The sequence below is a fragment of the Mauremys reevesii genome, linkage group 2, assembly GCF_016161935.1.
Source record: "Mauremys reevesii isolate NIE-2019 linkage group 2, ASM1616193v1, whole genome shotgun sequence".
In the NCBI taxonomy this organism is placed as follows: Eukaryota; Metazoa; Chordata; order Testudines; family Geoemydidae; genus Mauremys; species Mauremys reevesii.
In genome coordinates, this window is record NC_052624.1 from 170213998 (window position 1) to 170241676 (window position 27679).

The window sequence follows — 27679 nt, forward strand, 5'->3', positions numbered from 1 at the left end:
ATTACTTTGTATTCAAGCTTGAAGAACTGTGTGGCCTTTAACTCTTATTACAATTTATTGAGCCCTGGTTTTTTGAATCAGTTGCACCTGAAAGACCAGCTGGCACTCGTGCAGATGAAAAATATTTCCCTACTGCTGCATGGGAAAAGAGGCAAAAACCTCACACTGTCCCACCAGGGTATTAGAAAAACAAGAAATTTCTTCTGATGGAAATACAGAAAGCTGTCCATTGCCGCACAGCGGACCCCAGCTTTCGTGTGGGAATAAAGGCTTATGGGGGCTTTCAGACCCCCAGCTATTGACTGACAGCTTTGCACTTCATCAAGGGAGATAACACTAGCTTCTGAGTGGACTGCAGGACTTTGATCTGAAAGAATTTTGGTCTGTCAAATGGAAATCAGAGGGGGGCACGGGGATTTAATTTGAAGAGAGCTTCTTCTCCCCTTCAGCCCCTCCACCACTACATCTCTTACCAAGCTACCAGTCCCATGGACTTTAGACAGGTTAAGGCCTTGCTCCTGAAAAGGAAACCCAGAAGATAATCAATCTGTAAGATTAATTTTCTCCTGGGTTTTAAAGGTGAACTCTTCCTCAGTATTTTGTAAGAAAGACAGCAGTTCTGCTTGAATTGCCAAGCTCTCTGGATGCACATTCTCCTGAACACTTTGTATCTTAGGAATGCAATTCAGTTTTAATTTTTAGTTAAGGTCCCAATTCAAGAAATCTCTTAAGTTCCTAAATCCATCTCTCTTCAGAAAAGTATTGTAAGTACATGCTTAAAGTCCTATGGACTTCAATGGTTTCCTGAATCAGTACTATACAAAGCTTTCCATTCCCAAGGATCCCAAGATGCTTTAAAAACAGTCTCACTCTGCCTGAAGCAGTCTGTCTAAAGATTAGAGCAGTGGCCTGCAAGTCAGGACTCCTGAGTTCTGTCCCCATCCATACCACTGACTTGCTCTGCAACCATTTCATAAATCGTGCCTCAGTTTACCCATAAGCTAAACATGTCTGCATCTATTTACCTTACATAGACAATTGGAAGCTTAACTTCAGAACAGCAATTCAGGAGCCCTGAAAGACAGGTTCTACATAACTACCAAGTCAGAGTGCTAGTCTGGTGAAAGATTCCATGGTCAGAACATTCATTGTCCCTTCCAAACAATGGAACTTCCAGAAGCACAGCACCCTCTAACATAATGCTGGGGTACTGCATCAGTTTTGATGAGTATGCAGGGAACCACCTGCTTGAATCACTCATACCACTTCCCATTGCATCTCAGTTTCCTTAGAGATTTCCCATCCAATTACTAACCTAGCACAGCACTATTCAACTGTGAAAGATGATAAAAATCACAGTTCAAGGGGAGTCTGTTGTATCACACATTTTTTATATTCAAAAAAATCACTTGCAAAACCCAAGCTTTCTAGGCATGGGACACCATAGAAGGACCCAATTGTCAGAAAGCACTAAGCACCAACTCTCTGAATATGGGTGTCAAATCCAGCACCCAAATCACTACTCACTATTCAAAATCTTGCCCTGTCTTTCATACACTGCATGTGATGTAAATCAGAACACTTGCAAAAGAACTCAGTAATCAAATTCCTCTAGGAATGTTTATAGTGGCAAGCTTATATTTGCCTTGTTTCAGCAGCATTGTATTACTTTGCAATGTTAGCGGTCTGTCACTGTTGCTATTAGCATTATTAGACTGTTTAGAAATTTGTTTTAGAAATTCAAAGATTATTAACTATATTCATTAAAGTAGTTGTTCTATCCATGCACAAAGTAAATGAGGTAATATCCTTTATTGGACCAACTTCTGTTAGTGAAAGAGACAAGCTTTTGAGCACACACAGAACTTTTCTATTGGTCTGGCAAAGGTACAGTGTCTTAAGAACTCTGTGTGGCTTGAAAGCCAGCAAAAGTTGGCCCAATAAAAGATATTACCTCACCCACCTTGCCTCTTTAACAGCAATTGTCTCTGTTCTGCTCCAGGAATGTAACTAACTCAGAGATCAATTACCTACTGACATGACCTCACAATGGTGGAGAGTATTGATTAGATACTATGTAAGCAAAGGTCATTTAAAAAACCCACCTTTATTTTTATTAACAAACAGCGATAATCGCTGAAGCACAGACATTCATACTGACACCAGCCCTTCCCCCTCCCTCCAGATATGAAATAGCTGATGCACTTTAGCTTCATTTATTTTTAACTGGATCCCAATACTACACACTCACCCCACCTTCATTAACACCACGTTTTTATCATGCTAAAAGTTATTTGACATACCATTTATAGACCATTTGCAAGGCACGTAGCTGAATGGTTACAGCATGACAAGCCAGAAGGGTTCTAGGATCTAATCTGGGCTGAGGTGCTGACTCACTCTGCAACCTTGGCCTACTCCCCTTCATCTTGCATTGCCTCAGTCACTCAGTGGGTGAAAACAGTACCACACTGAGAAACAGATGCTGGGTCTGAGTTTCACTCTCTTGGGAGTATTAACAAAAGTTTTGCCACCACGGCTGGCATGACGATAGGGCCAGTTTCAGAGTCACACACCGTGCGCTATGGGCAAATCCGGGGCCCCTCCCCCACACACTGCACTTTGAAAAACTGAAGCAATCTCACATGAAAATGCGAGATATCGTCCATTCCTCTCCAGTCCTCTCCCACTTTGTCTCATCCAGCAGTGAGGCCAAGATTAGCTCTGTCACAAGAAGGCGGCACTGCCTCAACTAAGAAGATGCACTGTCTCTGGGTTTTCTCCCTCTTTCCCTCCTTATTTTCTCCTTCCAACCCCCCACCCGCCCCTTCTGATTTCTGTATCTTTGGCCTGGTCTACACTACACGTTTAAACCGAATTTAGCAGTGTTAAACCGATTTAACCCTGCACCCATCCACACAACAAGGCCCTTTATATCGCTATAAAGGGCTCTTTAAACCGATTTCTGTACTCCTCCCCGACGAGAGAAGTAGCGCTGAAATCGGTATTGCCATGTCAGAGCAGGGTTAGTGTGGCCACAAATCGACAGTATTGGCCTCCGGGTAGTATCCCACAGTGCACCATTGTTTTCCAGAGCGGTCACAATCTGAACTCGGATGCACTGGCCAGGTAGACTGGAAAAGCCCCGCAAACCTTTGAATTTCATTTCCTGTTTGCCCAGTGTGGAGCTCTTATCAGCACGGGTGGCCATGCAGTCCCAAATCCAAAAAGAGCTCCAGCATGGACCATACGGGAGATACTGGATCTGATCACTGTATGGGGAGACAAATCTGTTCTATCAGAGCTCTGTTACAGAAGACGAAATGGCAAAGCATTTGAAAAAATCTCCTGGCTATGACAGACAGAGGCCACAGCACAGTGCTGCGTGAGAAGCGTACTGAGGACTCCAGCTATCCCACAGACCCCACAGTCTCCGAAAAGCATTTGCATTCTTGGCTGAGCTCCCAATCCAGGGGAAAAGGGCATGAAATGATTGTCTGCCGTTGCTTTCAAGGAGGAAGGACTGAGTGACAACATTTACCCAGAATCACCCGCGACACTGTTTTTGCATTGGGATCTCAACCCAGAATTCCAATGGGCGGGGGAGACTGCGGGAACTATGGGATAGCTACGGGATAGCTACCCACAGTGCAACGCTCCGGAAATCGACGCTAGCCTCGGTACATGGACGCACACCGCCGAATTAATGTGCTTAGTGTGGCCGCGTGCACTCAACTTTATACAATCTGTTTTACAAAACCGGTTTATGTAAAATCGGAATAATCCCGTAGTGTAGACATACCCTTTGTTTCCAGTCCCTTTATCCCATCACAAACTTATCATTGCCTGCACTCATCTCCTTCCCCTCCATCCCTCACCCACACAGTTGACACAACCAACTTCCCTCCATCCCACGCAGCACAGCACCATCTTCGTGTTTGTCACCTGGCGTAGGAATGCCCCTCAAACTCATCCTGCACCTCTGGGCTCATTCCAAAGATGCTCCACACAGGAAGGGGAGCAAAATAACTCTCAGGATGCTAAAGTGGACCCTGCAATCCCATCCCCCTGTCAACAAGGGATGGCAGGATCAGATACAAACAATGCCACTATCCTGTTGTAGGTTCATGCTACCAAATACTTCACAGGAGCGAGCGGGGTGGGGGGGAAGAAATATTGGTGCAGCACCACCTAAATATGAAATGAAAGGAACAGACCTTGTCCAGTCATGTGAGCAGACCAAATATATGGAGGCATGTGCAGTCGCCACTCAGCAACACGCCTGCTGCTCACAACTAAGCATAGCTCTAGGTAGATGATGTTGCTGGTTATTTATTGGTGGTATTGCAATAGCACCTAGAGACCCCAAGCTGGATCGCGGCTCCTCTGTGCTAGGCGCCGTGCACATATGTAATGAACAGATGGTCCCTGTCCCAAATACTTAACAATAAGTAATTACAGTCAGTGGGAGCTGCTGGGTGCCCAGGACTTTTCTCAACCTTAGCTTTCTTAAAGATAAGGCTCTAAAAGTGCTAGGTTAAAATCAAATGGAAAATAAAAACCACACAAAGAGAGGGAGAGGGAGAACAGGTCTGAGTCTACAATATAGACACGGCATCCTGATACTCGGGCATCAAACTCTGTATCAGTCAGTTTCACAAGCATTTATAATAGGGCTCCTGAACGGTTCTGATCTATAACCACAATAATGAGAGCTATGAATTGGAGGCAAATTAAGCCACTAATAATGAGGAGGGCTTACAAAAATGGCCTGGCTCACAGGCCAGTCTGCAAAGTGCAGAACCAATTTACAACAGAGGCCAACATTTGGGAATTCTAGGTGAAGCATGCTCCCAGGAGAGTGTGTGCATTTTTAACCAGTTGTGCAGTGCAGTGTACAGATGACAGAGAAAACATTCTCTTTTTAGTGCTAGCAGGTAGATTCAGAAATTAAGCAAAATGGAGATAAAGAACTTGCACAGATTTTAGCAAATACCGTAGGGCTACGTATGGCCCAACACTTTTTCAGACTTAAGTAATCCTAAATTGTAACCATTAAACTAATCTTACCTTTAAAGTTGCCAAGGAACAAGCCAGGCAGAATCTGTGAGAAAGAAATATAGTATCAGATATAGAGGTCTTGTGGTAGCACAGTTCTACAATGTTCGATTTGCATACAGGATGGAACATATTTCTGTTGCAGACTATTGTCTAATAGAATCTAAAGGTGCTGGCAGCATTATATATTTCTCCTTGCAACTTTCCCATTCTATAATGCTTCAGGCATGCTGAACTTCAACCCCTAGTTATGTTGGAAACATTTCGATGGTAATATGTGACGGTTATACACCATCTTCTACCCAAGGATCTCAAGAATAGGCCTTGTAAAACCCTTGTTGTAATGTATTATCCTTATTGAATCAATGAGGAAACAAACACAAAAAAGGTTAAGTGACTTGGCTAAGGACACAGAACAAGTCAGAGAAGGGACTGAAAAATAAAATCCAACAGATCTTGTAGTTCTTGAAGCGGAAGAAGGCAAGTCAGACCACTGTCACCCTACATTGCAGTAGGGTACTCTTTCATTGATTCTCACTCTGTTCATAAGTGCTGTTTGCAGTGATTTCTTATATTTAAGTCACTCAATTGCACTTCCACACTTCCCTCCTCTGAACTATGTGCGCCTCAACAGTGCTCCCATAAACTCTTGCTGTTCTCAGTTACATTACTTTCTTTAACTTGGGAGTTTCAAGGTCTGCTTCAGGGCCAGCTCTGTGCAGTCTGAGTACATGTGGTTAACATTGTGATGTTACCCATTCCCACCCTTTCATAAACCTCCTCTGAACTGAAGCCAAAACACAAAAGAGCATATATGAAAGAAAGGAACACACCACAACTCAAAAGTAAAACCTTTGTTCTCTCCCACTGCATGACAGACACCTGGACATCTATGACCAACATCTAATTCCTCTGAAGAAGCTAAAATACATGATCCATTTTCCTTAACACACATGCAAAGCATACCACCACCAATGACATGTCAACACCGACTTCCTAATGCCTTAGCAACACCCTAATGTCATCACAACTGCATCAACAATCTCTCTAGCGCTGCTATTTAAAGGAAAAATTCCACCCATTTTGCTCAGTCCAGCAATCCGGAAGTCCTAAAAGGTATGAAACACTTCCGCCAGGGATTGGCATTTGAGCCCTTTCTTCACAACAACCATCTTGTAGAAAAGGTGACATGATTTGTGTCACGGAGTGTAAGAGCACAGCATATGGGACTGTAAATTAGTTTCCAGCATGCTTTAGCATACTGGTTCCACAAACAAAAAACAATCTTTGACAATGGCCTAGTAAGCGTTAATCAGGCCAGAAAACAAAAGAGCCACACTTTCAGGCCAACATTATTTTGCATGAACCTCCCTCCCCTACATCTTTAACTGATATTTCCTCTCCACATCAGGTCACATCTTATCTAACCCTAGCGTTCAATCCAGTCAACAGCTCTAGAAGGCCATGTTGCCGGGACCCAAAGAACCTTTGCAATTCCCTTAACCATGTACAGAGCTGAACGACACTCATCCATTTCGTTTTTATTTTTGCTTTTGCCATACTGAGATCTGAAGGAATGTGAAACTTAAAGCAAAAGTCAAGGGTTGCAAAATCACATGAACCAAAGCTGACAATGTTTGACAAAAACCTATGCAAACAGAGACCTGCAAGTTTAACACAGCAAATGCGTTCACGATTTATCTCTTTTTGAGTTTTACTAATTAACATCCTTTACAAATAGGGAAGAGTCTGACCCATCTAGAAAGTCATTACTTCAAGAGCAGGGCTTTGGAGCTGTGCTCCAGCTTCGCTCCAGCTCCAAGCAAAAACCTGCAGCTCCACTGCTCTGGAGCTGCTCTGCACTCCAGCTCCAGGCTCCGCTCCAAAGCCCTGTTTAAGAGTGCATGTAATTTGGTCTCCTTAGGGTGTGGCTACACTTACAAATCTGCAGCGCTGGTAGTTGCAGCGCTGGTCGTCCAGCTGTGCAGGGCCAGCACTGGTATGTGGCCACACTCACAGCTACCAGCGCTGGTGTGTGGCCACATTTGCAGCGCTGTTGGGAATGATGCATTATGGGCAGCTAACCCAGCGTTCAAGTGGCAGCAACATGCTTTTCAAAAGAGGGGTGGGGGGGGTGGGGCGTAGTGTGACAGGGAGCGGGCGAGAGAGAGAGAGAGAATTTTTGGAGCCAACACTGTGTGTTACCTTCCTGCCTTGAAAAATCAGAACATGTTCCCGATCCCTTACCCTTAACTCTTAACTGCAAACAGCTTGCATCCAACAGACTCCCTCTCTCCCCTCTGCCCCGTTTCTGTCAAGCAAACACTCACTCCCTGCCTGCCTCATTATCTCATTTAATTGTTCACAGATTGATCACAGCAAACAGGAGCTGTGTTTGTAGATAAGCAGCTCCGGGATCAACGGAGCTACGAGTTCACAACAAAACACAGAGAGGCTGCATAACAAAACAAAGAGAGTAATTTATAAAAGCATTCTGGGATATCTGCTAATACCCTGGAGGCCAATAACAGCACTGGTGTGTGGCCACACTTGATGACCAGCACTGCAATCTTTATTCCCCATGCTGAGCCAGGTGTACGGCCAGCGCTGCAGCCAGGGAGTTGCAGCGCTGGATGTGCCCTGCAGGTGTGGACACTTACTAATTGCAGCGCTGGAAAGCCTCCACCAGCGCTGCAACTCGCAAGTGTAGCCATACCCTTAGTATGGACCACTTTGGGGACCCAGCCCTGAAACTTTTCACTCTCTCTCAAACATGCTTGGGAAAAAAACCCAAACCCCACTCATGGTACTCTTTAAAAAAAATTGAAGATGCGGTTGTGTCTCTGACTCAGCTTGAGTCTCTCCTAGTTAAACAGATGTGGGCCATTGCCTCTGTTTGAGAGTGAGGGTGGGGAGACAGCACATTAGCAGCTTCTCTCAGGAGTATTGTACCTGTGGCACGAGTGAAGGGCCAGCAACTGCTGGCATAGTATGCTCCCAAACAAATCACAATGGCACAAAATTCAACAACCCAACCCAACCAAATACCTCAGTGTGAGCTTAAAGTTCCAAATACAAACGCAATATTCTGTATGTGTAGCGATGAACTCAAATATCACATGCATCCGACGAAGTGGGTATTCACCTATGAAAGCTCATGCTCCAATACGTCTGTTAGTCTATAAGGTGCCACAGGACTCTGCCGCTTTTACAGATCCAGACTAACACGGTTACCCCTCTGATACTCAAATATCACAGTAACACTGTGCTTTGCTATAATATTTTAGACTGTACTGCAGCATTTATATACCAAGCGTATATTCCCAAAAGAGGATTAGAGTTTATATTCTAGTCATTATGTTTTCTAACCCTAGTGGTAAAGAGAAAATGCCAAGACTGGGTAGAGGGACAGACTCGAGGAGGAATAAAAAGGAAGATGCTCTTTAAATATGATGTCCTCATTGAAGGTGGAAAAAAAACCCAGAAGTGTGTATTTGTGCATTATGAAACCAATAAAGGAAATTAAAATGACTTGCAAGGAAGAGGCTGCCTCAGGAGTCATTCTACAAGAATGAAACCTTACCAAAGGGGAAAGCTACCTGGAAAATAGTGACTCTTCCTATAGTGCTTACTAATGTTTCAGCACTATGCTATGGTTGGGAACTTTCAGCTCTCTCATCTCACACTGACTTCAGCAGCTGCAATTTCAGACTATGGAGAAGGGAGGATTAGAACCACATAAGAGTGATGGATGGGTGTTTGTGTGTGAGAGAAGAGTGAGAATGTGGGGGGGGAGAGAAAGGTGGCTATATCATGAACTTTTCAACCACTGCTTTGTGAATAAAACAAGAACTCTTCATATGAGCTGAAACACAATATGAAGCAAATGCTATTTAGTAAATACAACCATGGACAAGATCTCTACTTTGCCACCAATCACCAAGAACATCTACGTCAGTCATCGGTTCTTAATTGCATTAATGGGAAAGTCAAAAGAATAAATATTGTGATGGCAGAGCCCTTCAAGAGAGAGCTACTGATACTTATCAACCTCCTAGTAATTCTTCAGATACATAAATCTTTTAAGTGGATGTCTGAATGCCCCATTATTTTCTAAATAGACACATACTCTCAGACTATATTAACATAACTTACTGCATAAAGTTGTTTTGACTAATATCTCTTAAGCAATCCATGGAAATTCACTGCAGTTTAATGGGTTTTGTGCAGAGATTATGAGAAGATAATGTCATGCAGGGCAAGAACAAGAGGAGTAGCCTATTTCACTAAGCCTCACAGGAAAGTCACATAGGTCGATGGATGTAAATTGACATAGGTCTATTGATTTCCATGGAACTATTTACATCAGCTGTAACCATCTAGATTGCATTTAATAAAAAGGATAATTTATAAGAAATGTAAATCAATTTATATAGGGCACTTATTACAAGATCATTAAGCACATGAATTATAACAATGAAATACATCTACGCTAATAAATCCCAGTTGCCATTTTAACAATGCCACTAAAAGAACCTGCCCCCCATGAAATACTGAGACTTACATCATCCCTTCAAGAAAGCCTGAGTGAATAAAAAGATGTTGCAACATACCCTAAAGATCAATTAACTGTATCAGACAAAAAAGGAATGAATCCCAGTGGAAGGCTCTTCACTGAGAATGCCTTTCATTAAGAATACCTTGCTCAAAGATGAATCTAAAAGATATCTGTTTGAGCCTTATCTCCCACCTGATCTCAGCTGCCAAACTTCAAAATGAAGAAGAGGGGGTTTCTAAGGTCCTGCAGGATTTTGAAACACAGAAATCAACATGAACCTTGAACTAAAACCAATGTCAGAGATACAGCATGAGGAGCTAGATTAAGAAAAGGAAAATGTAGTCTATTAAGAAAAACTCTAGTAATCAGATCAGTTGGACTGCAGAATAGTCTTCCCACAGAAGTGGTGGAAAACCCATCACTGGAACCATTTCTGACTGGAGTAGGAAAGATCTCTAGAAACTACTGTGACAGAAGATAGGCTAAGTGAAGAAAAAAATCTGCAGGATTTTAGCCCTCAACTGAAGAGGTTAAAGACAGAAGGCACTGAAAATTAATTGCAGTTAAGTGGTGAATTTGCAGTCAGAGAGGGCTTGCTAGCCAGCCATTTTCCCATAGTTGTGTTGCATGGGAATAATACTATGAACAAATGCTTTCAATTTACTTTGGAAGAATCCAGTGGATGACTAGGTGCCGGGCTTGAGAACAACAAGCACAGCTATTTTTTGCTAAAATGGGTAGCACAAGGTGTAACAGACAAAAAGTGCCCCAGTCCTCTGCAAGCCTTTCTATAAGCCCCAAAACCCATATAAAATCAGGTGCACTTACTACTATGAAATACATGTATACCACATTTCTAATTAAACAAAAAACATAGGAACCCCACTGCACTCATGACTAGAACACACAACAGTGACAAGGGCTCAAGAACCAACAGCAGCTGTAGCAGTCTCTGGAGTTTTTCAATTCCTGAGCCATTAGGGGCAACAATTAATCCTCTCTTGGCTTCAGTACAAAGAGATTATCCTAATTGAAATAATCCACCATCTGATGAGCTGCTCAAGTCATGTCCCTCTGCAGTCTCCATCATATATGGCTACACTGCAAGAAGCACTCAAATTACCAACTAATGTCACTGGTACTGAGAGGCATTGATGACTCAGGGGGCCACATGCATCCAACAATCAGCTTTGATGATTCCAAGCCTCTCTTAATCCCTTGTGCTACTGCTGGCTCACAAGACAGACAGAAAAGGCAATATGCTTGGTGCCACATTCTAACGATTCTAAAAATAAAACCAGCACCCAAAATCTTCAAAAATGACTCCGGATTTTGGGCACCTCAATTTTTGGGTACCCAATCTGAGATGCATTAAAATGGACCTGCTTTTCAAGAAGTGCTGACCACCCACCATCTGTAAAAGCAAAGTAATTAGAAGGTTATGTCCTAAGTAGCCCAAATAAAGCAGAGGGAGATCCATAATTGATTTTCAATTGACCACACTTCCCCAAAGTCACAGATAAGGCAGGTATGTGTTATTTATTCCCATTTTGCAGATGGGAAAACAAATGTGGAGGGGTTAAAGATCTGATCCTGCATCCATTAACATCAATGGGCCCAGGATCAGGTCCTAAGTGACTTGCCCAAGGCCTCACAGCAAGTCAGTGTCAGAGCCAGGAAATCCTGGCTCCCAGCCTCATGTTCAGTCTATTAATCACATGGCCCTCAAGTGCTAGACAGAGATGCATCAAAAGTGGGATCCTTGACACCCCCAATAGTAAATGTGAAGCAAAATATATAGTAATCAGTGAACAATCAGCCTCCATATGTTAGTTTGAAAATCTAATTAACTTGCATTAAACAAATGTCTGAACACAAAAAGAGCTGATGCTGGAAGAGAAAAGAAAGAGACATCCAGATTCTTCTATGCTGAATAGTATCAGCTAGGAACATCCTGATATTTGAATTTCTATAACTATTTCTTATAGGTAACACCCAAAAAACCACTTAAGAAAACAAATAATACAGCAAACGAGCCAAGAACCACAACAATCACGAAACAGGTTTTTGACTTGGCTTCTTCAAGGCATATGGAATAATACAACATATCCTGAGACTGACTCGGGGGTGGGGGTGGGGGGGGAAAGATAACTGTGGAACTGTTAGATGCCTAGGAGATTTCGAAACATAAAGAACGCCATTTATTTTCCTCCAGCAGCTTCCAACAAGTCTGGCATCTTGATCTTCCTACCCCTCCTCTGCGTGATGGATGGTTTTAAAGAGGGTGCCCAGAATACTCCTTGAACATCTAGGTAGCTGTAAGGACTCTGGCTGCCTGAGACATTTCCGTCTTCTCGTGCAAAACCGAGAAACACACAAACAACAAGGAAACGACAACCGAGAAATACACATATACGCCCTGAATACTAGTCATGTGGGCAGCAGGTTTATAAAGGCGCGTGAGGGCTCAGGGATCGGGAGTAGAATTATCTAGCTCTCCCACGTTGCTAAACTAGTCTACAGCAAATGTATTTTGCACGGTGAGGAAGGAAGAAAGACCTACTTAGTACCAGCTGAAACCAAATCATCGTGCATGCATGGCAGCTGCAGATTGCTAACCAGGAAACGCGCCCTCAGGGGGAATTTCAGCCATCATCTCCTTCCCTTCCCCAAAAACCAAAATTAAAGTTAGGCAGAAAAACCACATTTGACCTCAGCTGTCCATAAACTCCTGTAGCAACGGTTCGTTTACCCCTCATTGTATAAGGATGTTTACTGCAACACAAAGCAGGGAGGGGGAGGGCAGGCTATGGGGCGGCGGTGGATTTATCTTTACAGTAGCTTTTCGATCCTGAGGAGCCCTGCACACCCCGACGCACATGCACACAACGAATAACAATAAGCAGCAGCATTACCTTGTTCATCCCATTCCCCATGGCTCTAAGCGGACTGAACTTTAGTACCACGGGAGAAGGCTGGGCTGCAGGCTACGCTTGCTTGCACGCTGCAGGTCAATGTGCACGGGGAAGTGTTTGCCCTGTGATGAGAGTGTGTATGGGGTAAGGGGGTTACTGCCAGTTCTTAGCTGGAGCGCTCAGGATCATCTCTGCCCCCAGCGTGCCTAGGCTTTTCTCCTAGATGCCTTGTGATCAGAGGAGGTTTTCCGCTTAGCTGCCCCTAGCCCTCGCTGCACGGGAGAACAGCTGAACCAGTCACCGGGGCTTCATTGCCAGGAACCGGCTCTCGCCCTTCTGTTTGCAGGGCTCGCCCCCTCACGTGTGATTAGAGCCCCAACGCCTAGGGAGCTCCCCTGCCCCGCCCGCCTGCGGGCTGCTCTGGGGCTTGTAGTTCCGCCGCTGCCGGCTCCCCCCGCCGAGACCCGCCTGAGAAAACTACAGGTCCCGCCGTGCAAAGCGACCCCAGCCCTCCTCCGCCTGTAGCACACGCGGAGCCAGACTAGGCTGCGTCCTGCCCACTCTCATTCCTGGAAGGGTGAGTAAGCGGCGGTGGCTGGTGCTTCGCGTGTGTGGGATGAGGCGGGAGGTTGTTTGGTTTCTCAGCAGCCAGGGCCAAAATAACACAAGTTGCCACACTGAAATAATCAAACCTATTTCTTGCTGTTTATGCAAATCAGGCTTGGGTTTAAAAAAGAAAAACAGGAGAAAAAAAAACAACCTTCTATTCAGGGCCTTATGCCAGGAAATCGCTGCTGACTGAGCTTTATGCTGATGTGTACAGTGGTTTGCAAGGACTAGGGTCTCTGTAAAGCCCCTGTGACCCCTCCGCCCCCATCCCAGCTTTTCCAGGATCTGCCTGTATTCCCAGTAGGGCTGTAATATAGACACTACCGCCACAGAAGGAGTTCTTCCGTGGCGGTAGTAAATCCACATCTCAGAGAGGTGCTGCCTAGGTTGATGGAAGCTTGGGGCTGCTTAGGTGTCTGTCACACAGGGTGTGAAATTGTTCACAGCCCTGAGCTGTGCTGTGAGGTTGACCTATTTTTGTCGTGTAGACCAGGCCTTAGGACAGATCTACACTCCAAAGTTAAGTTGACTTAAGTTACATCAACAATCATAAACCGCTTTAATTACATCCATTGTGCACACCCACACAACGATCCTTGTGTTGGTGGAGCGTGTCCACGGTTGGTGCTCTTGCATCGATAGAGCATTGCATTGTGGGTAGCTATCCCTCTGTGCAGCTCACCACCCCTTGCCGCTAGGAGCTCTGAGAACAGATCGCAGTGCATCCTGGGGGTGTGCTCTCCATCCCAAGATGCAGTTCTTTCCCTCCCATCATTCCACAGGCTTCCGACTTCGTTTCACACCATTTTTGAATAGCCTCTGTAAACTGTGCGCCCACCGATTCTGCCTGAAAGCATGGATCCTGAAGTGCTAACAACAAGCTCCCTAGTTGTTTAATATGTGCACAGTTACGGTAAATGGCAGATGAGAATTAAATGGAGGCAATGGCTGGTATAGCCAAGGTCTTAAAGTTTGATCCTGCTCCTGTTGAAGTCAAAACCAGAAGTTCCATTGACTTCAATGTGTAACAGAATTAAGCCCTTAGTCTGATAAACTGGCACAGTTGTTTGGAAAGTTTGAGAATCACTGCTTTAATATAGTCAGGCCAAGGCCCTAGCTGTCTAAATGCCCTACGGTGTTATTCCTTGTGTCATTTTCTGGTGACAGCAGTTCTGTTGAAGGAGAAGAGCATAAATTGGTCTGTGTGCAGTACTTAGTGCCTCACTCTTCCCCACCCTTGTGCCTAAATAATACCAAAGAGCTACTCAACCAATGGAGAATAGAAACAGTCTTGAATATTTCATTGGCAATGCTCCCCCAAATGTATTTTATTACAGTATTTTTCTGAAATGTAGGCTCAGAAGAAATTAATTGCCATTTGCCATAACATTACTTCTCCTGGAATTCTGCACCACTGCACAATGGAGAATTTGCACAGAATTAATGTTCCCTGCAGAATTTTATATTTTCATGCAGAATTTGTGATTTCCACCAAAATGTGTTTTTTCTGGTTTTGCATTTCAAATGTATTAGTTACATATACACGTAATGTCTTTGCACACACATGAGCAAGGCTCAAAGTAAAAACCTTATGTATTCCCTGCCAGTTGACCCCATCCCCCTCTGCTCCAGCCTGAGGGCTTGCATACCACCTCCAGAGATGAATGAGTGTTGGCTGGCAATCCACATACACAACCCAACCCACATACACACGCAATTTACCCTCAGTCTCCCTTCCCCATGCTAACCCCTGGCTATCCTACAATTAAACTACCACAACTCACCAACCCCCCTCCCATTACAGTGGCATGACCCAAAAACCTTACAATACACACAGAAGTTTGAACTTGGACAAGGCTTGACAGACACAAAACAGTCCTTAAGGATGGTAGCCTCCTTTTAGGCCAGGTCGTTACAATACTTTTGTATAACATACTTTTGTATAACGATTTTGTTTAAATGAAACATTTAGTTTCACTGAAACAGAAGATAGCTGTCAACAAAGATACATCAAGTTTGGCATTAATATGCCTAATAAGGAATCTATTTGCCAAAAAAACATTTTCTGAATCTTTTTCCTTGTCTATATTGTTAGACATACTTGCTGACAGGTATTTTGAAATAAATTATCAAAATAATTGAAACTGGCCTGATTATATTGTGCTATTTTGACGAATAAAATATGCAGAATTTTAAAATATCCTGCACAGAATTTTTAATTTTTTTGGTGCAGAATTCCCCCCAGAGTATAATATAGAAATGTAGAACTGGAAAATATTTCAGTAGGTCATCTATTACAGCTCCCTGCATTCTGTACCATCCCTGACACATATTTGTCTAACTGGTTCTTAAAAATCGCCAGTGATGGAGATTCCAAAACCTCCCTAGGTAATTTGTTCCAGTGCTTAACTACTGATACAGTTAGAAAGTTATTCCTAATGTCTAACCTAAATCTCCCTTGCTGCAGTTTAAGCCTATTACTTCTTTTCCTGTCCTCAGTGGATAAGAAAAAACAATTTATCACCCTCTTTATAACAACCTTTTACATACTTGAAGACTTATGTCCCTCCTCCATCTTCTCCTCTCCAGACTAAACACACCCAGTTTTTTCAATTTTTCTCCATCAGACATGTTTTCTAGACCTTTAAACATTTTTGTTGCTCTCCTTTGGACTTTCTCCAATTTGTTCACATCTTTCCTGAAGTGAGGTGCCCAGAACTGGCCATCACAGAGTACTCCAGTTGAAGCCTTATCAGTGCTAAGTAGAGAGGAAGAATTACTTCTCGTGTCTTGCTTACAACACTCTTGCTAATGCTGTTCACTTTTTTTACAACAGTATTACATTGTTGACAAATATTTAGTTTGTGATCCACTATACAGCAGCGGCTCCAGGCACCAGTGCTCCAAGTGCATGCCTGGGGCAGCAAGCCGCAGTGGGGCGGCCTGCTGGTCGCTGTGAGGGCGGCAGTCAGGCTTCCTTCGGTGGCTTGCCTGCGGGAGGTCCGCTGGACCCACGGATTTGGCGGCAATTCAGCAGCGGGTACGCCAAAGCCACAGGACCGGTGGACCTCCCGCAGGCACACCGCCGAAGGCAGCCTGCCTGCCGTGCTTGGGGCAGCAAAAAAGCTAGAGCCACCCCTTCCACTATACCCCCAGATCCTTTTCCTACGCAGCCATTTCCCATTTTGTATTTATGTAATTGGTTATTCCTTCTTAAATCTAGTACTTTGGATTTGTCTTTACTGAATTTCATCCTATTTATTTCAGACCATTTCTCCCATTTTCAAGATCCTTTTGATTTCTAATCCCCTCCCAGCTTGGTATCACCCACAAACTTTATAAGTGTACTCTCTATGCCATTATCTCTTGCACTACCCGGTTATTCTTGGTACTTATTTTCTTATTTTGTTGTTGTATAATAAACTATTGTATATTGCACACATGTCCAGGTCCTCAGCAAATAAGATTAGTTAAAGTGAATGGAGCATACACTGATTTACACCTGCTGAGGACCTGATCCATCGTGTTCAATATATGCATTGTTTTCAAGCCTTTAAAGCCAAAATAAATCATAGAAATATAGGGCTGGAAGGGACCTCAAGAGGTCATCTAGTCCATCCCCCGTGGCTAAGGCAGGATTAATTACACCTACACACTCCCTGGCAGGGGTTTGTCTAACCTATTCTTAAAATCCTACATTGAGAGGAATTCCACAGTCTCCTTAAATAACCTGTTCCGGTGCTTAACTTATCCTTGTAGTTAGGTAGCTTTTACTAATATCTAACCTGGATCTCCCTTTGGGCAAACTAAGCCAATTACTTCTTGTCCTACCCCAGTGGACACAAAGAACAATTAATTACTGTCCTCTTTATGACAACCTTGTACATAACTGTCTTCAACTATGTCTCTCCTCTGCCTTCTTTTCTCTAAACTAAACAAGCCCAGTACTTTCAACCTTTCCTCATAGTCATGTTTTCTAAACTTCAGATCATTTTTGTTGCTCTCCTCCGGATTCTCCAATGTGTACACATCTTTATTAAAGTGTGGCATCCAGAATTAGACACAGTTCTCCCCAAGGCATCACCAGTGTGGAGTAAAAAGGAACAATTATCTCTCACGTCTGACATACAACACTCTTGTTAATACATCTCAGAATAACATTGGCCTTTTTTTGCAGCATCATCATATTGTATTCAGTCTGTGATCAACTACAAGCTTGATTGTCAAGAGCAATCTATACTGAGGTGATCACATTGAATAAACGCACACTCTAGCGGGGTATAAAAGCACTTGCTGGGTCTGATAGCTTTCAGCATTCCTGAGAAGTGGCATTATTTTAGCATAGCATATAACCACAACAATCCTATGAAGCACATGCAGAGTAATAGCCACTTTTTGACATTGCATACCAGAGTTCAGTGATGCAAAGTTCCCTGATTGCTGCAACTGTCTTTGAGGCAATTGTCTGGGTAAAAGTCAGAGCCAAACTGATGGCAGAACTGATCTTTTTTTAAAAAAAAATCTAGTCCTCTGCTTTAACTGCAGGTTGAGTTTGACACCCTTAAAAGAAAAATAAATAAATAACCCATGCCTGCTATCTTCTGATCCCTCGGTAAATACAATGTATTGCTGTGCTTACACTCCACAACAGGCAGAAGGCAACCTCATTCTTCCTTTAACTCCCAGACACTGATTAAGAGTGGCACTGGCTTCCATGAAAGGGATTCATGGCTAATTTTGCAGGGCTGGCAAGGAAGAAGATTTAGAGAGAGAAAAAAAAAAGTTTCCAGTGAAACAGTTTTCCACTGGAAAATACTGATTCTATGACATCAAAAAGTTTTGCAGGAAATAAATTGAGCTTAAAGCCAAATTAATAAACAACAAGGGGTTTGGTAGTGATTGGATTGAGGGAGTGGTCAGTAAAGGAGAGAGAGCTTGATCCAGGGCAGTCCCACCGAATTCTGGGATTCCTGCTGGATAACTGTAATATATAGATAGCTACATAAAACTATACTAGCCCATACTATGTTACTAATACATTGCAGAAGACATTGCACTTTGAATATGAGTGGTAAGCATTATTGTTTATTATAATGATGGTTTCCACTGAGCAGAATTCAGACACAATTTTATTAATTCAAGGCCTTAGGGGCAAATTTTGCTCTCATTTATGCTGGCGTAAATCTAGAGCAACTCCACTAAAATCAACTGAGTTGCTCTTATTCATATCCCCATGTAACTGATGAGAGCAAATTCTGACCTTTAAATTTTATAGTGAACTGGCTTAGGGCTGCACCTGCTGGCCAGAATAGCTGGATCACAATCCTTCCCTAACCCCACCCCTGATCCACCCCCTCCAATCCTCTCCACCAATGGGTGGCATGGGGGGACATTCCAGGATGTATGGAGTGAATCCACAACTGAGGATGTAAGACAGAAATGGCACAAAGGAGGCTTACAAGAGGTCAAGGACCTGGCCAAAAAAGTAATGGACAATTCAGACAGGAGGAACAAACCAAGCAGTCTATCAAAATTCTGTCCGAGAAATGTAAAGTTAAAAAATAGCTCAGACTTGTAAAGCTTTCTGGAGAAATGTACAAGATAATCTAGATGTAGGTTAGCTGCCATAGCAACCAGGCATCAAATAACTGCACTCTCATATCTGTAAAGCTATAATTCAGCAACCTGTGTTTACATGTACCTAAAGCAATTAAAAAAACATCTATCTGAAAACTCAACAGGAATGGCTGATGGGTTGCAGCTACTTGGTTTATTTGACTATTGTAAATTACTTGGTTAAAATATGTGGAAAAACAGTACTTAAAAATAAAAGGCCGTAACAATTCTGATTTTATTCCATTTTTAAAATGCCGTTTTTGGCGGGGGTGGGCACAAGTGGAGGGAATATGTTAAAAATAGATCATTGCTGTTAGAGCAGTGAACTCTAACCAATGACTTGTACTGCCTTGACTTTACTTTATCCTCTTACCTGATCTGTCTGCCACCTTCACGTTTGCTGTATATGTAAGAAAGTATCTGGTCCTGTCAACAATTCGATTTATCTTTCATAATTAGATATCAAAGTGTTACAAAAATAGTAACACATTTTCTATCAATTAAGAATCTTCAAATATAATCAAATACTGGATTCTGGAACTCTAGGTTTTGCAAAATATTAAACATTTTCAATGGAGATAACATTAAAAAAGCATATTGCAAGGTGTGTGTATATGATTAGTTACTATAAATAACCCATTGTTGAGTGGGAGTGAAATACCAAAATTCACTCCTGCTCATAAGCTAAACATTTATTTGTTTCTGTTGGTGTTCATTGTATACAAGGACTCTAGAGGAAAAATACTGTTATAATAGGCCATTTTCTGCTCTCAGTTTACACCTGTGCAAGAACCTTTTGGAGTGGGAAGAGCTCAATTTCTGAAATTACCATTTAAAAAATTACTTTGAAGCTTGGCGAGTAGCAGGCGTCCCATCAGCACAGAACCATCAGGCGCATGATCTGAAGTTCATTGAATCCAATAGGAGTCCTTGAATCAGATCTTAAAAGAAGCTGTGACTAGGTCCATGACGTTAGCACATTGTTTTCACCAGGTATGCACCATAGATGTTTTTCTTGAAGACACTGCAAACTGCTGGGTAGCAAGACACAGGAGACAGTCTCACCGCACGTTCCTTTCAATTGCTTGGCTTTCTTCATCTCACTGCATATTAGCATGTGAAAATACTCTGCATGGTGGGCTCTGAAGAGGAGAGAGCTCTAAGCGGGTCAGATCATTCTGTTTTCATACTGTAAATATATCTGGTTGTCCTTTTCTCTGTCTCTGCTTATTTGTTTAGATTTTAGAAATGCTGATGCAATCTACCAGGTTTGTACGACTAAGGGAAAGTTACAGTCAGTCAGATGTGGTCTACTTCCATTCAGTATAGCCAAATGGTGAACTGGGAAACAGCTAAAATAAGTTAGACCAGCAAGTACAACTTCCCCCCTTCTTGGAAACTTGACTGAAACTGAACTTCTTGGAATGTCTTGACTGAATTTGTGTTTTGATAGTCCAGCTGAGCTGTGTGGTGCACCAGAAAAGACACAGCATAGTATCACTCTTAAAATGCTCCTAAGCCTTTCCCTGAGACGAAAGTGCAAACTCTTGGGCCAGATTCCCAACTGGTATGAATCAGTGTAGCTCCACTGAAGGCAACAGGGCTACATGGATTTGGCCCTGTTGAGGATCTGGCCCTGTTACGTTTAGCAAGTTTTGTTTTGTGTGATTTCAGTAGGAACAGGATGGGGCCCAAGAAGAACAATTGTAGCAAAAGAATCACTTGACCTAACCTTTCTGTAAATAAAGAAAGCAGACATGTGAGGAAATGTCACAATATCGTTTTTTCTTATTATTATTTTACCTGCTTTGATGGTTACTTTATTTGTCACTGTCTGGCAGAAAATGAAACTCATCTTAATCTAATATCTGAATAGCTATAATACATATAAATGGATTTATATTTAGGAGTGGTGCCAGCACTGAGTAATTTTACTATTTAATATAGTTGATAATATCTGACCAAATATTCTAGAATAAGTCACTATAGAAATGAAGGTAGGTTTCCTGTGTGGCTTGCAGTATCATGCTAAAATACAAAACAAACCTGACTTAGTTTCAGTTATGAAATAATAGATACTGAGCCATTTTCAAAAGTTCCTTCATATTTTCATCATTGTTTAAACAGGTGTGTTTCTCAGACTTTGAAAAACAAAAGCTCAGCTGAAAGCAAGTTGATGTAAGGAAGCAAAACCAGAGCTGAGTGATAGTGCTTCAAAATTGAGAGACAAGAGTGCGTTTAAACAAGAACTGAAAAGTTGCATCAGTGCTTTTAAAGTGTCATCTCTTATATTTAAAAAAAATGTACTAAATGTACGACCGTATTCTACAGTTATGTTCCAAAACACTGCAGCTTATAGTAGTGTTACTGCAATGTTTTGGATTACAACTGTAGAATATTACAGTCCTTTCTTTTTAATACAAGGGATGTTACATTTTCATGCCAGTCCAATGCTCTGTAGATTAGGAGTCAATATCCAAGGTCATAAATGTTCAAAGCTCTTATTTTTTTTAGAACATTATTTTTGTGTATGCGGAAGACAAGCAACAGCCTTTAAAAAACACTCTTGCCTTCCCACTGCCAGTTTACCAGAAATACAGAAACCCATATATAGTGAGCCCAATTTCAAGTTATATACAGGGTATTCCACTCCAGTGACAGCTACAAGAGGACAGATTTTCAAAAGAACCCAGCTCCTATTTAGGTACCAAAGTAAGTGTCAAGATTTTAAACAGAGAGCTTGAAAAGTACCAGTTCACAAAACCACTGTCTACTGACCTACTTCAACCTGAGCAATATGACAAGTCATCTCTCTGAAGCAGGATGAGACCTGACAGCAGCACAAATAGCTGTCTCTGAATCAAATTCTGTCTGTAGGTGCATGCACTCTCTTCCAATGAAGTCAAAGTTTGGACTCTGACAGTTTGGGAAATTTTTCTGTGTAAAAGTTAGGAATTCTGTTTCATTTTATGAAATTGCATATCGTGGAATACCTCAGCGTATATTGAATCATCCATTTGCTAACAGGGGCCCTGTCTTCAGCATTAAAAAAGGTGCATTTTTTAACTCAGGGTAACTAATATGCATGAGCTATCCTAAGGTAATAAAGACCAGGCACCACAGTGAGGCAAAGAGCCCTATACCTCCTCCAGGGGTTAACAGTGCATTTACCTCACGGTAAAACTAATGTATCTGGTCTTCCTGACAAAAAACTGAAATTTTTCCATGAAAACTTTGTTTTTATCCACATTTTCCAATTCTACTCACCAATGCTTTCCTTTCAGACAGCATGGTTATATTCAGGAGGGTTAGGCCTTGAGAATTAATTCCAGGTATATCTCACATGCACCCCCTTGACCCAAAATAAATATCTTTTCATACATTAACACCTACTCCATTGTGTGGTCCCCTAGGGCAGTGTTAGATTTTAGAGATTAGATAAGATTCAGCATTTAAAGTGCAGCTCTATTCTGAAAAATGATTCAATAGCAGTGGCAGTGAAATATCATGTTTGCCATCTCGCAGTGGTTTGCATAATAAATGTGTTCAGCTTCCAAAGACGATGGTTTTTATAACTGCCAGTGATATAAAGTCAGCCAGGGGTTTAAGAATCAAGATAGAATCTTTCCTTCTCGCACATCCTAATCTGTAATAAAGTGTCTGCAAACCAAATTATGCCTTCTGCTGATGCCTAGCCTTCCCTGGGCACCTTGATGTGGTGGGAAGGATTGTGTGTTCCAAGGACTCTGAGAGGTATGCTAGCAAGAGCTTTAACTCTGGGTAGGGCCACACAAGCCAGACGGGTCAAAGGGTAGGGTCCAGACAAGAAACAGTCCACTGGGCCTCCAGGTTGAGGGAGGGCAATACGCCAACAAACTATCCATGTTAAAAATAAAAAATTAAATGCTAGAAACAGATCAAGGTAGCCATTCCAGGAAACAGCATGGTAAATAGGCGTGTTTGTGCCCTAAAGTGATGTCTGACAGTACAAGAAGGATTCAGATTCAGTCTGATGCCTATATAGTCTCATTGTCTTCAATGAGTTTGAGCATGTAAAATGGACAGGAATTTAGCCAACAGCTCTGCTGCTGATGCACCAGATGGAATGGAATCCAGTTCATTTTCCCTTAGCTGTATATGGCTCCGGAGGACTCACGGGAGTAAAAAGCAGGAAAAAAACGTACTTTGGGCACCAAAGTGAGCAGCCAACTCTAACCACATGCAGGACTGCTGCTGTAGAGTAAGAAGGTGCTGTTCTTCCATGGTGGCTTTACAGAGTAGAGCCACACTTTAACCAGCTTGTGGTTCTACTTAGGCATGCATACAAGTCTTTTCTCGGGATGGAGTGAAGCATCAGGTGATGACCTATCATGTCATTAATTTGATGGTTGGCAAGAGAGAAAATTGTTACTTCAAATAAAAACACAAATGGAGACAGACATATGGGTGTCAGCAAAGTCAACAGAATCAGACTTCTGGAAAATGATGGCCGACCTGGAATGCCAGATCTCTCCCTAGGTCAAAGTGCTCATATTGTAACCATTATTAGCAGTTTAATGAATATTTCAGGTGTTACTTGGCAATAAACTTGTTACATACGGTTGTTGGTATTCTGAATATTGTTTCAATCGTTTGCAGCTTTTCAAAATTTCGTTTAATGATGTGGTGGCTTTTCGGCTGAGTGCTGCTACCCTGTTGTATAGGAGTCATTGCAGGAGTGGTATGCATGTAAAAAAGTTGAGCTGGTCTGGCCCCTACCCTGAAAACACATTTCTAGACTGTAAAATGTAACCCCTAATCTTAGAATATATTAATTTTAGACATTTTTCCATCTCAGCTAATATTCTGTGCAGTGTCATTAATCATCTCTGAGTGGGATTTTCAAAACCACACTGTATTGGCCTAATTCTGCTTGTAATAAAGTCACTTGGCATTTTACCGTTAACTTCAATAGGAGAAGTTGTTGAAGGCCAATGCTGAGCACGTCTGAAAATTCTGTCCTATATTTTTTAAACCTAAGACCATCCACAAAACAGAATGCTGAGGAGAGCATCTATCAAAATATACTCAGGGCTAAGTTAGAAACGTCTAAGTTTCACTCTTAAAAACAATCCTCATTTTTAATTGTGCTTCTGAAATTTACCAGCAAGTTTCAGTCATCCCGATGTGGATCTGATCCCAAACATTTCACATGTGCAGAGTCAGGAATCCATGTAAGAGAAAGGGGCAGTTCAGCCATAGGAATGGGTGATATCTATGAGAGAGCCACATTAAACTAGAAGTAGCTATTTAAATAAACAAAACCTAAATAGGGCTAATTTGTTTTCCCTGTTTCTAGAATGCACAAGTACTTCTTTTTCAAAGTCTCCAAATTTGCTATGCCAAATTTCAAGGTCTGCACAAGCTTCTCCTCTACATGTTGGCTGAATGATAATACTGGCTATATTCTTCTTGAAATCTTGTCCTTCCTCAGCTTTTGACACCCCACTTTCACCTGGTTTTCCTCCTACATCTCTAATCATTCCTTCAGAGATTTTGTTTGAGGAATCATCATGCTTTCTGCTCCTAGAGCCCACTACTTTGGGGGCCCCCTGCTCCAGCGGTGGGGACTGACTGCACCCAGCAGCCGCTGCTCCAAGGCCCCCTGGGACCACTCTCCTGATGGCCTCCAGGGCCACCAATGCTCGGGCACCCCCTGGGGCCAGCTGCCCATGGCCACCCAAGCAATAGCCAGTGTGGCTGGCCTCAGGGTCACACCAGCAATGGCCGATGCGGCTGGCAGGGCGGCCCTGGGGTCAGCCACACCAGCCACTGCAGTTGCGGAAGTCACAGAGGTCGCGGAAAGTCAGAGAATCCGTGACCTCCGTGACAGAATCGCAACCTTACTTATAACTGTGTGATCTTGTTTGACAACAGCTTCAGATATCATGTCTACATTGACCACTCACAGATCTGACTCTACTCTGGACCTTTCTCCTTCCATCCAAACTAAAATTGTGGCTGGTCTTTCTGGTTGTCCAGCCAACAACTTAAGGTCAACACAACTAAAACTAAGCTCTTCATCTTTCCCCCTCCTGTCTTCCCCACTATCTCACGTACCATGGATGTCACCATTATCTTCCACTCAGACTCATAATCTAGGTGTCATCTTTCACTTATTTATCTCTCTAGACTTACATATCCAGGCCATGTCTAATTCTTATACATCATCTCTAAGACCCATCGTTCCTTTCCTCTCCGTCTATAGAGCTAAAACTCTCATCCAAGTTTGAGATCCAAAGATACAAGGTTTTTATTTGGGACCATCTCTGCTACTTATGCATCTTTACTCTCTGCGATCTTTCTGCAGCCTTTGATATTCTATACCAGTCATTCTCAAACTTTTGTACTGGTGACCCGTTTCACATAGAAAGTCTCTGAGTGCGACCCCCCTTTGTAAATTAAAAACACTTTTTTATATACTTAACACCATTAGAAATGCTGGAGGTGAAGCAGGGCTCAGGGTGGAGGCTGACAGCTCACGACCCCCTCCATGTGACCCCCTGAGGGGTCCTGACCCCCTGAGGGGTCCTGACTCCCAGTTTGAGAACCCCTGTTCTATACTATCATTAATTCTCTACTTTCCATTGTAAAAAGGTATAATATTTACTACATATTCTTTTACATCTTGCTAAAACAACTGACACTTCAAGTTAGTTGAAAATATTAAATTTAAAAAAATATCTTTAATCTAGGTAGGCTACAAATGAAGATGGCTCCCTTGATGTTAGTACTTTTTCTATCAATCTGTATTTTCGTATATTTTTTTTTTAATGAGAGAAGGATGGTCTTGTGGTTAAGCCACTGGATCTGGGATTCAGGAGATCTGGGTTTAATTCACACCTTTGCATAGACTCTGTGACCTGGGGGAAGTCATGTAATCACTCTGGGCCTCAGTTTCCCATCTATAAAATGGGAATGCTACTACTTCATTTCCTCCTCCCTTTGTCTGTCTGTGTAGATTGTAAAATCTTTGGATCCGGGAGTGGCTTTTAGTATGTGTTTGTAAAGAACAATGGGGCCTCACTCTTGGTTTGCACCTCTAGGCATCATCTCAGTTAGATCGACATAAGGCAGCTTACATTGACCTAATTATATCAGTGTCTACACTACAACCTTCTGGTGCCAATGTAAGTGCCCTACTACCCTGACATCATAACACCACCTCCACAAGAGGCATAGTGCTTATGTTGATGTAGTTAGGGCGACAAAGTGTCTGTGTAGACACTTCATTACTTACATTTGCTGTTGGCTGTCTTGTCCCCGGCTCTCCACTCCCAGCTGGGCTGCTGCCTGGAGGCTCCCTGCTCAGGGAACTGAGAAGCCCAGGCGGCTGGCCCCTTCCCTCCCCAGCTGGGAGTGGAGAGGCGAGAAGCCCAGGCAGCTGCCTCCGTGCTCCCAGCTGAGAGTGGGGAGCCAAGAGCACTAGGGGGCAGCTGGGCTCCGGGCTGGGAGCAGTGCAGAGTTGAGAGCCTGTCAGCCCCCAAATTGGCTCTCTTTCAGTCGGGTCGGTGGAAGCACTCCTGCTGAGGACATGCACCACCAACAGAAGGAGGGTCGTATGGACATCATCTGCAGTAAATTGGCCTAACGTAGGGTGAATTAAGGCTGTACTGCAGACATGCCCCTCCTCTCACTTTCAGTCAGCACAACATGGAGCCCAGTGACGTCACAACATGGAAAAGAAACTATCCTGTTAAATAAAAAGCACTTCAGCAGACTAACTGGAATGAGAGATCCTCTTGCACAGAAATATTATAAAGGCAATAAGGAAGCTGCTCTTGCTTTGTGTTTAATTCCCTTCAGGCTGGTCTATTTCAACTCTGTTGCTGATGGTAGAAGATTGCATCATTGTAATACAAATAATAACAATAAAATACAAACAAACTAAAACTATAGTGCTTTTCTCCCCTGATGCCGCTTGAATAATTTCTCTGAGTATGATAGTTACCGTGGAGTAATTGAAAGCAGAATTTTGCAGCTCATCCATTTTTTTAAAAATAACATAAATGAATGCAAGTTGTGTGTGTGCAATTTAAAAAATGTTCCAACAGTCTTTACTCACTGACCTTTTAAAAAGATATTCAATGTGGTCTTGTGTGATATGCATTTCCTGTTACATTGCAGCCTCCAGATGAGATTCCCAGTTCCTGAGAGACGACTGAGATTAGCTTTTGTGATTCACTTTTGATCCTGCAAGTAAGGATAAGAAATGCAGCTGAAACTAAAGTCTTCCTTATACTTTCTTCTGTGAATACTTTTGAATATCAGGTGTTAAATGAGTGGGTGGGGGAAATTCAAGTTTGGGTTTAACCAAACCTCAGAAAAAATGGTTTTGGTGGAACTTCCCAAACCTTTTCTCACCCTCTGGTCCACTATGAAAGATTTTGCTGATTTTTGTGTGATTTCCATATTCAACTTGAAATATATTGTTTTGGGTCATGTCCACTTGCAACATTTCAAGTGCCTCCAAATTTAGTTTTATAAATCTGATCCCTCCATTTACTTTTCAATCCTAATATTAGTTCTATAGAGTTGGATGATACAGTCCCTATTCAGGCAAAGCTCTCACTTACTTTAATGATAGCTGTACCTAAATAACGAGTGTAAGATCAGGACCTCAATGGTCCAGACTGAAGGGAATTACATGCATAGCAAGAGCAACTTCCTGATTTTGTATTAACAAGATAAAATGAAAGATGCCTTTCAATATTTCTGTGTAAGAGGAGTGTTCATTCCAATTAGTCTGCAGAAGTGCTTTTTATGTAACAGGGTAGTTTCTTTTCCATGTTGTGATGTCATTGGACTCCTTGGTATGCTGACTGAAAATGAAAGGTGGAGAGAAAGCAAACTACACATGTCGGACTATTTTAATGATATTTCT

General features: G+C 42.5%; 1 protein-coding gene and 1 long non-coding RNA gene across 5 annotated transcripts in view; both read right to left on the reverse strand.

Moving 5' to 3' along the window:
• DUSP22 (dual specificity phosphatase 22) overlaps positions 1-27679 on the reverse strand; it is a 176611-nt gene that overhangs the window by 47286 nt on the left and 101646 nt on the right. For 2 of the 4 annotated variants that reach the window (XM_039521403.1, XM_039521404.1), the window contains exon 3: positions 5071-5104. In XM_039521403.1, the coding sequence (XP_039377337.1) occupies positions 5071-5104 (34 nt within the window). Of the gene's footprint in view, positions 1-5070; positions 5105-10444; positions 10546-12531; positions 12867-27679 lie in introns of those variants that run through there. The other 2 variants (XM_039521407.1, XM_039521408.1) reach the window with 2 other exon arrangements.
• Positions 18974-24004, reverse strand: LOC120396478. Its single transcript, XR_005593165.1, has 2 exons — positions 23900-24004; positions 18974-20492 (listed from the first exon to the last, which is right to left on the reverse strand). It is a non-coding gene; the product is annotated as an uncharacterized LOC120396478 (long non-coding RNA).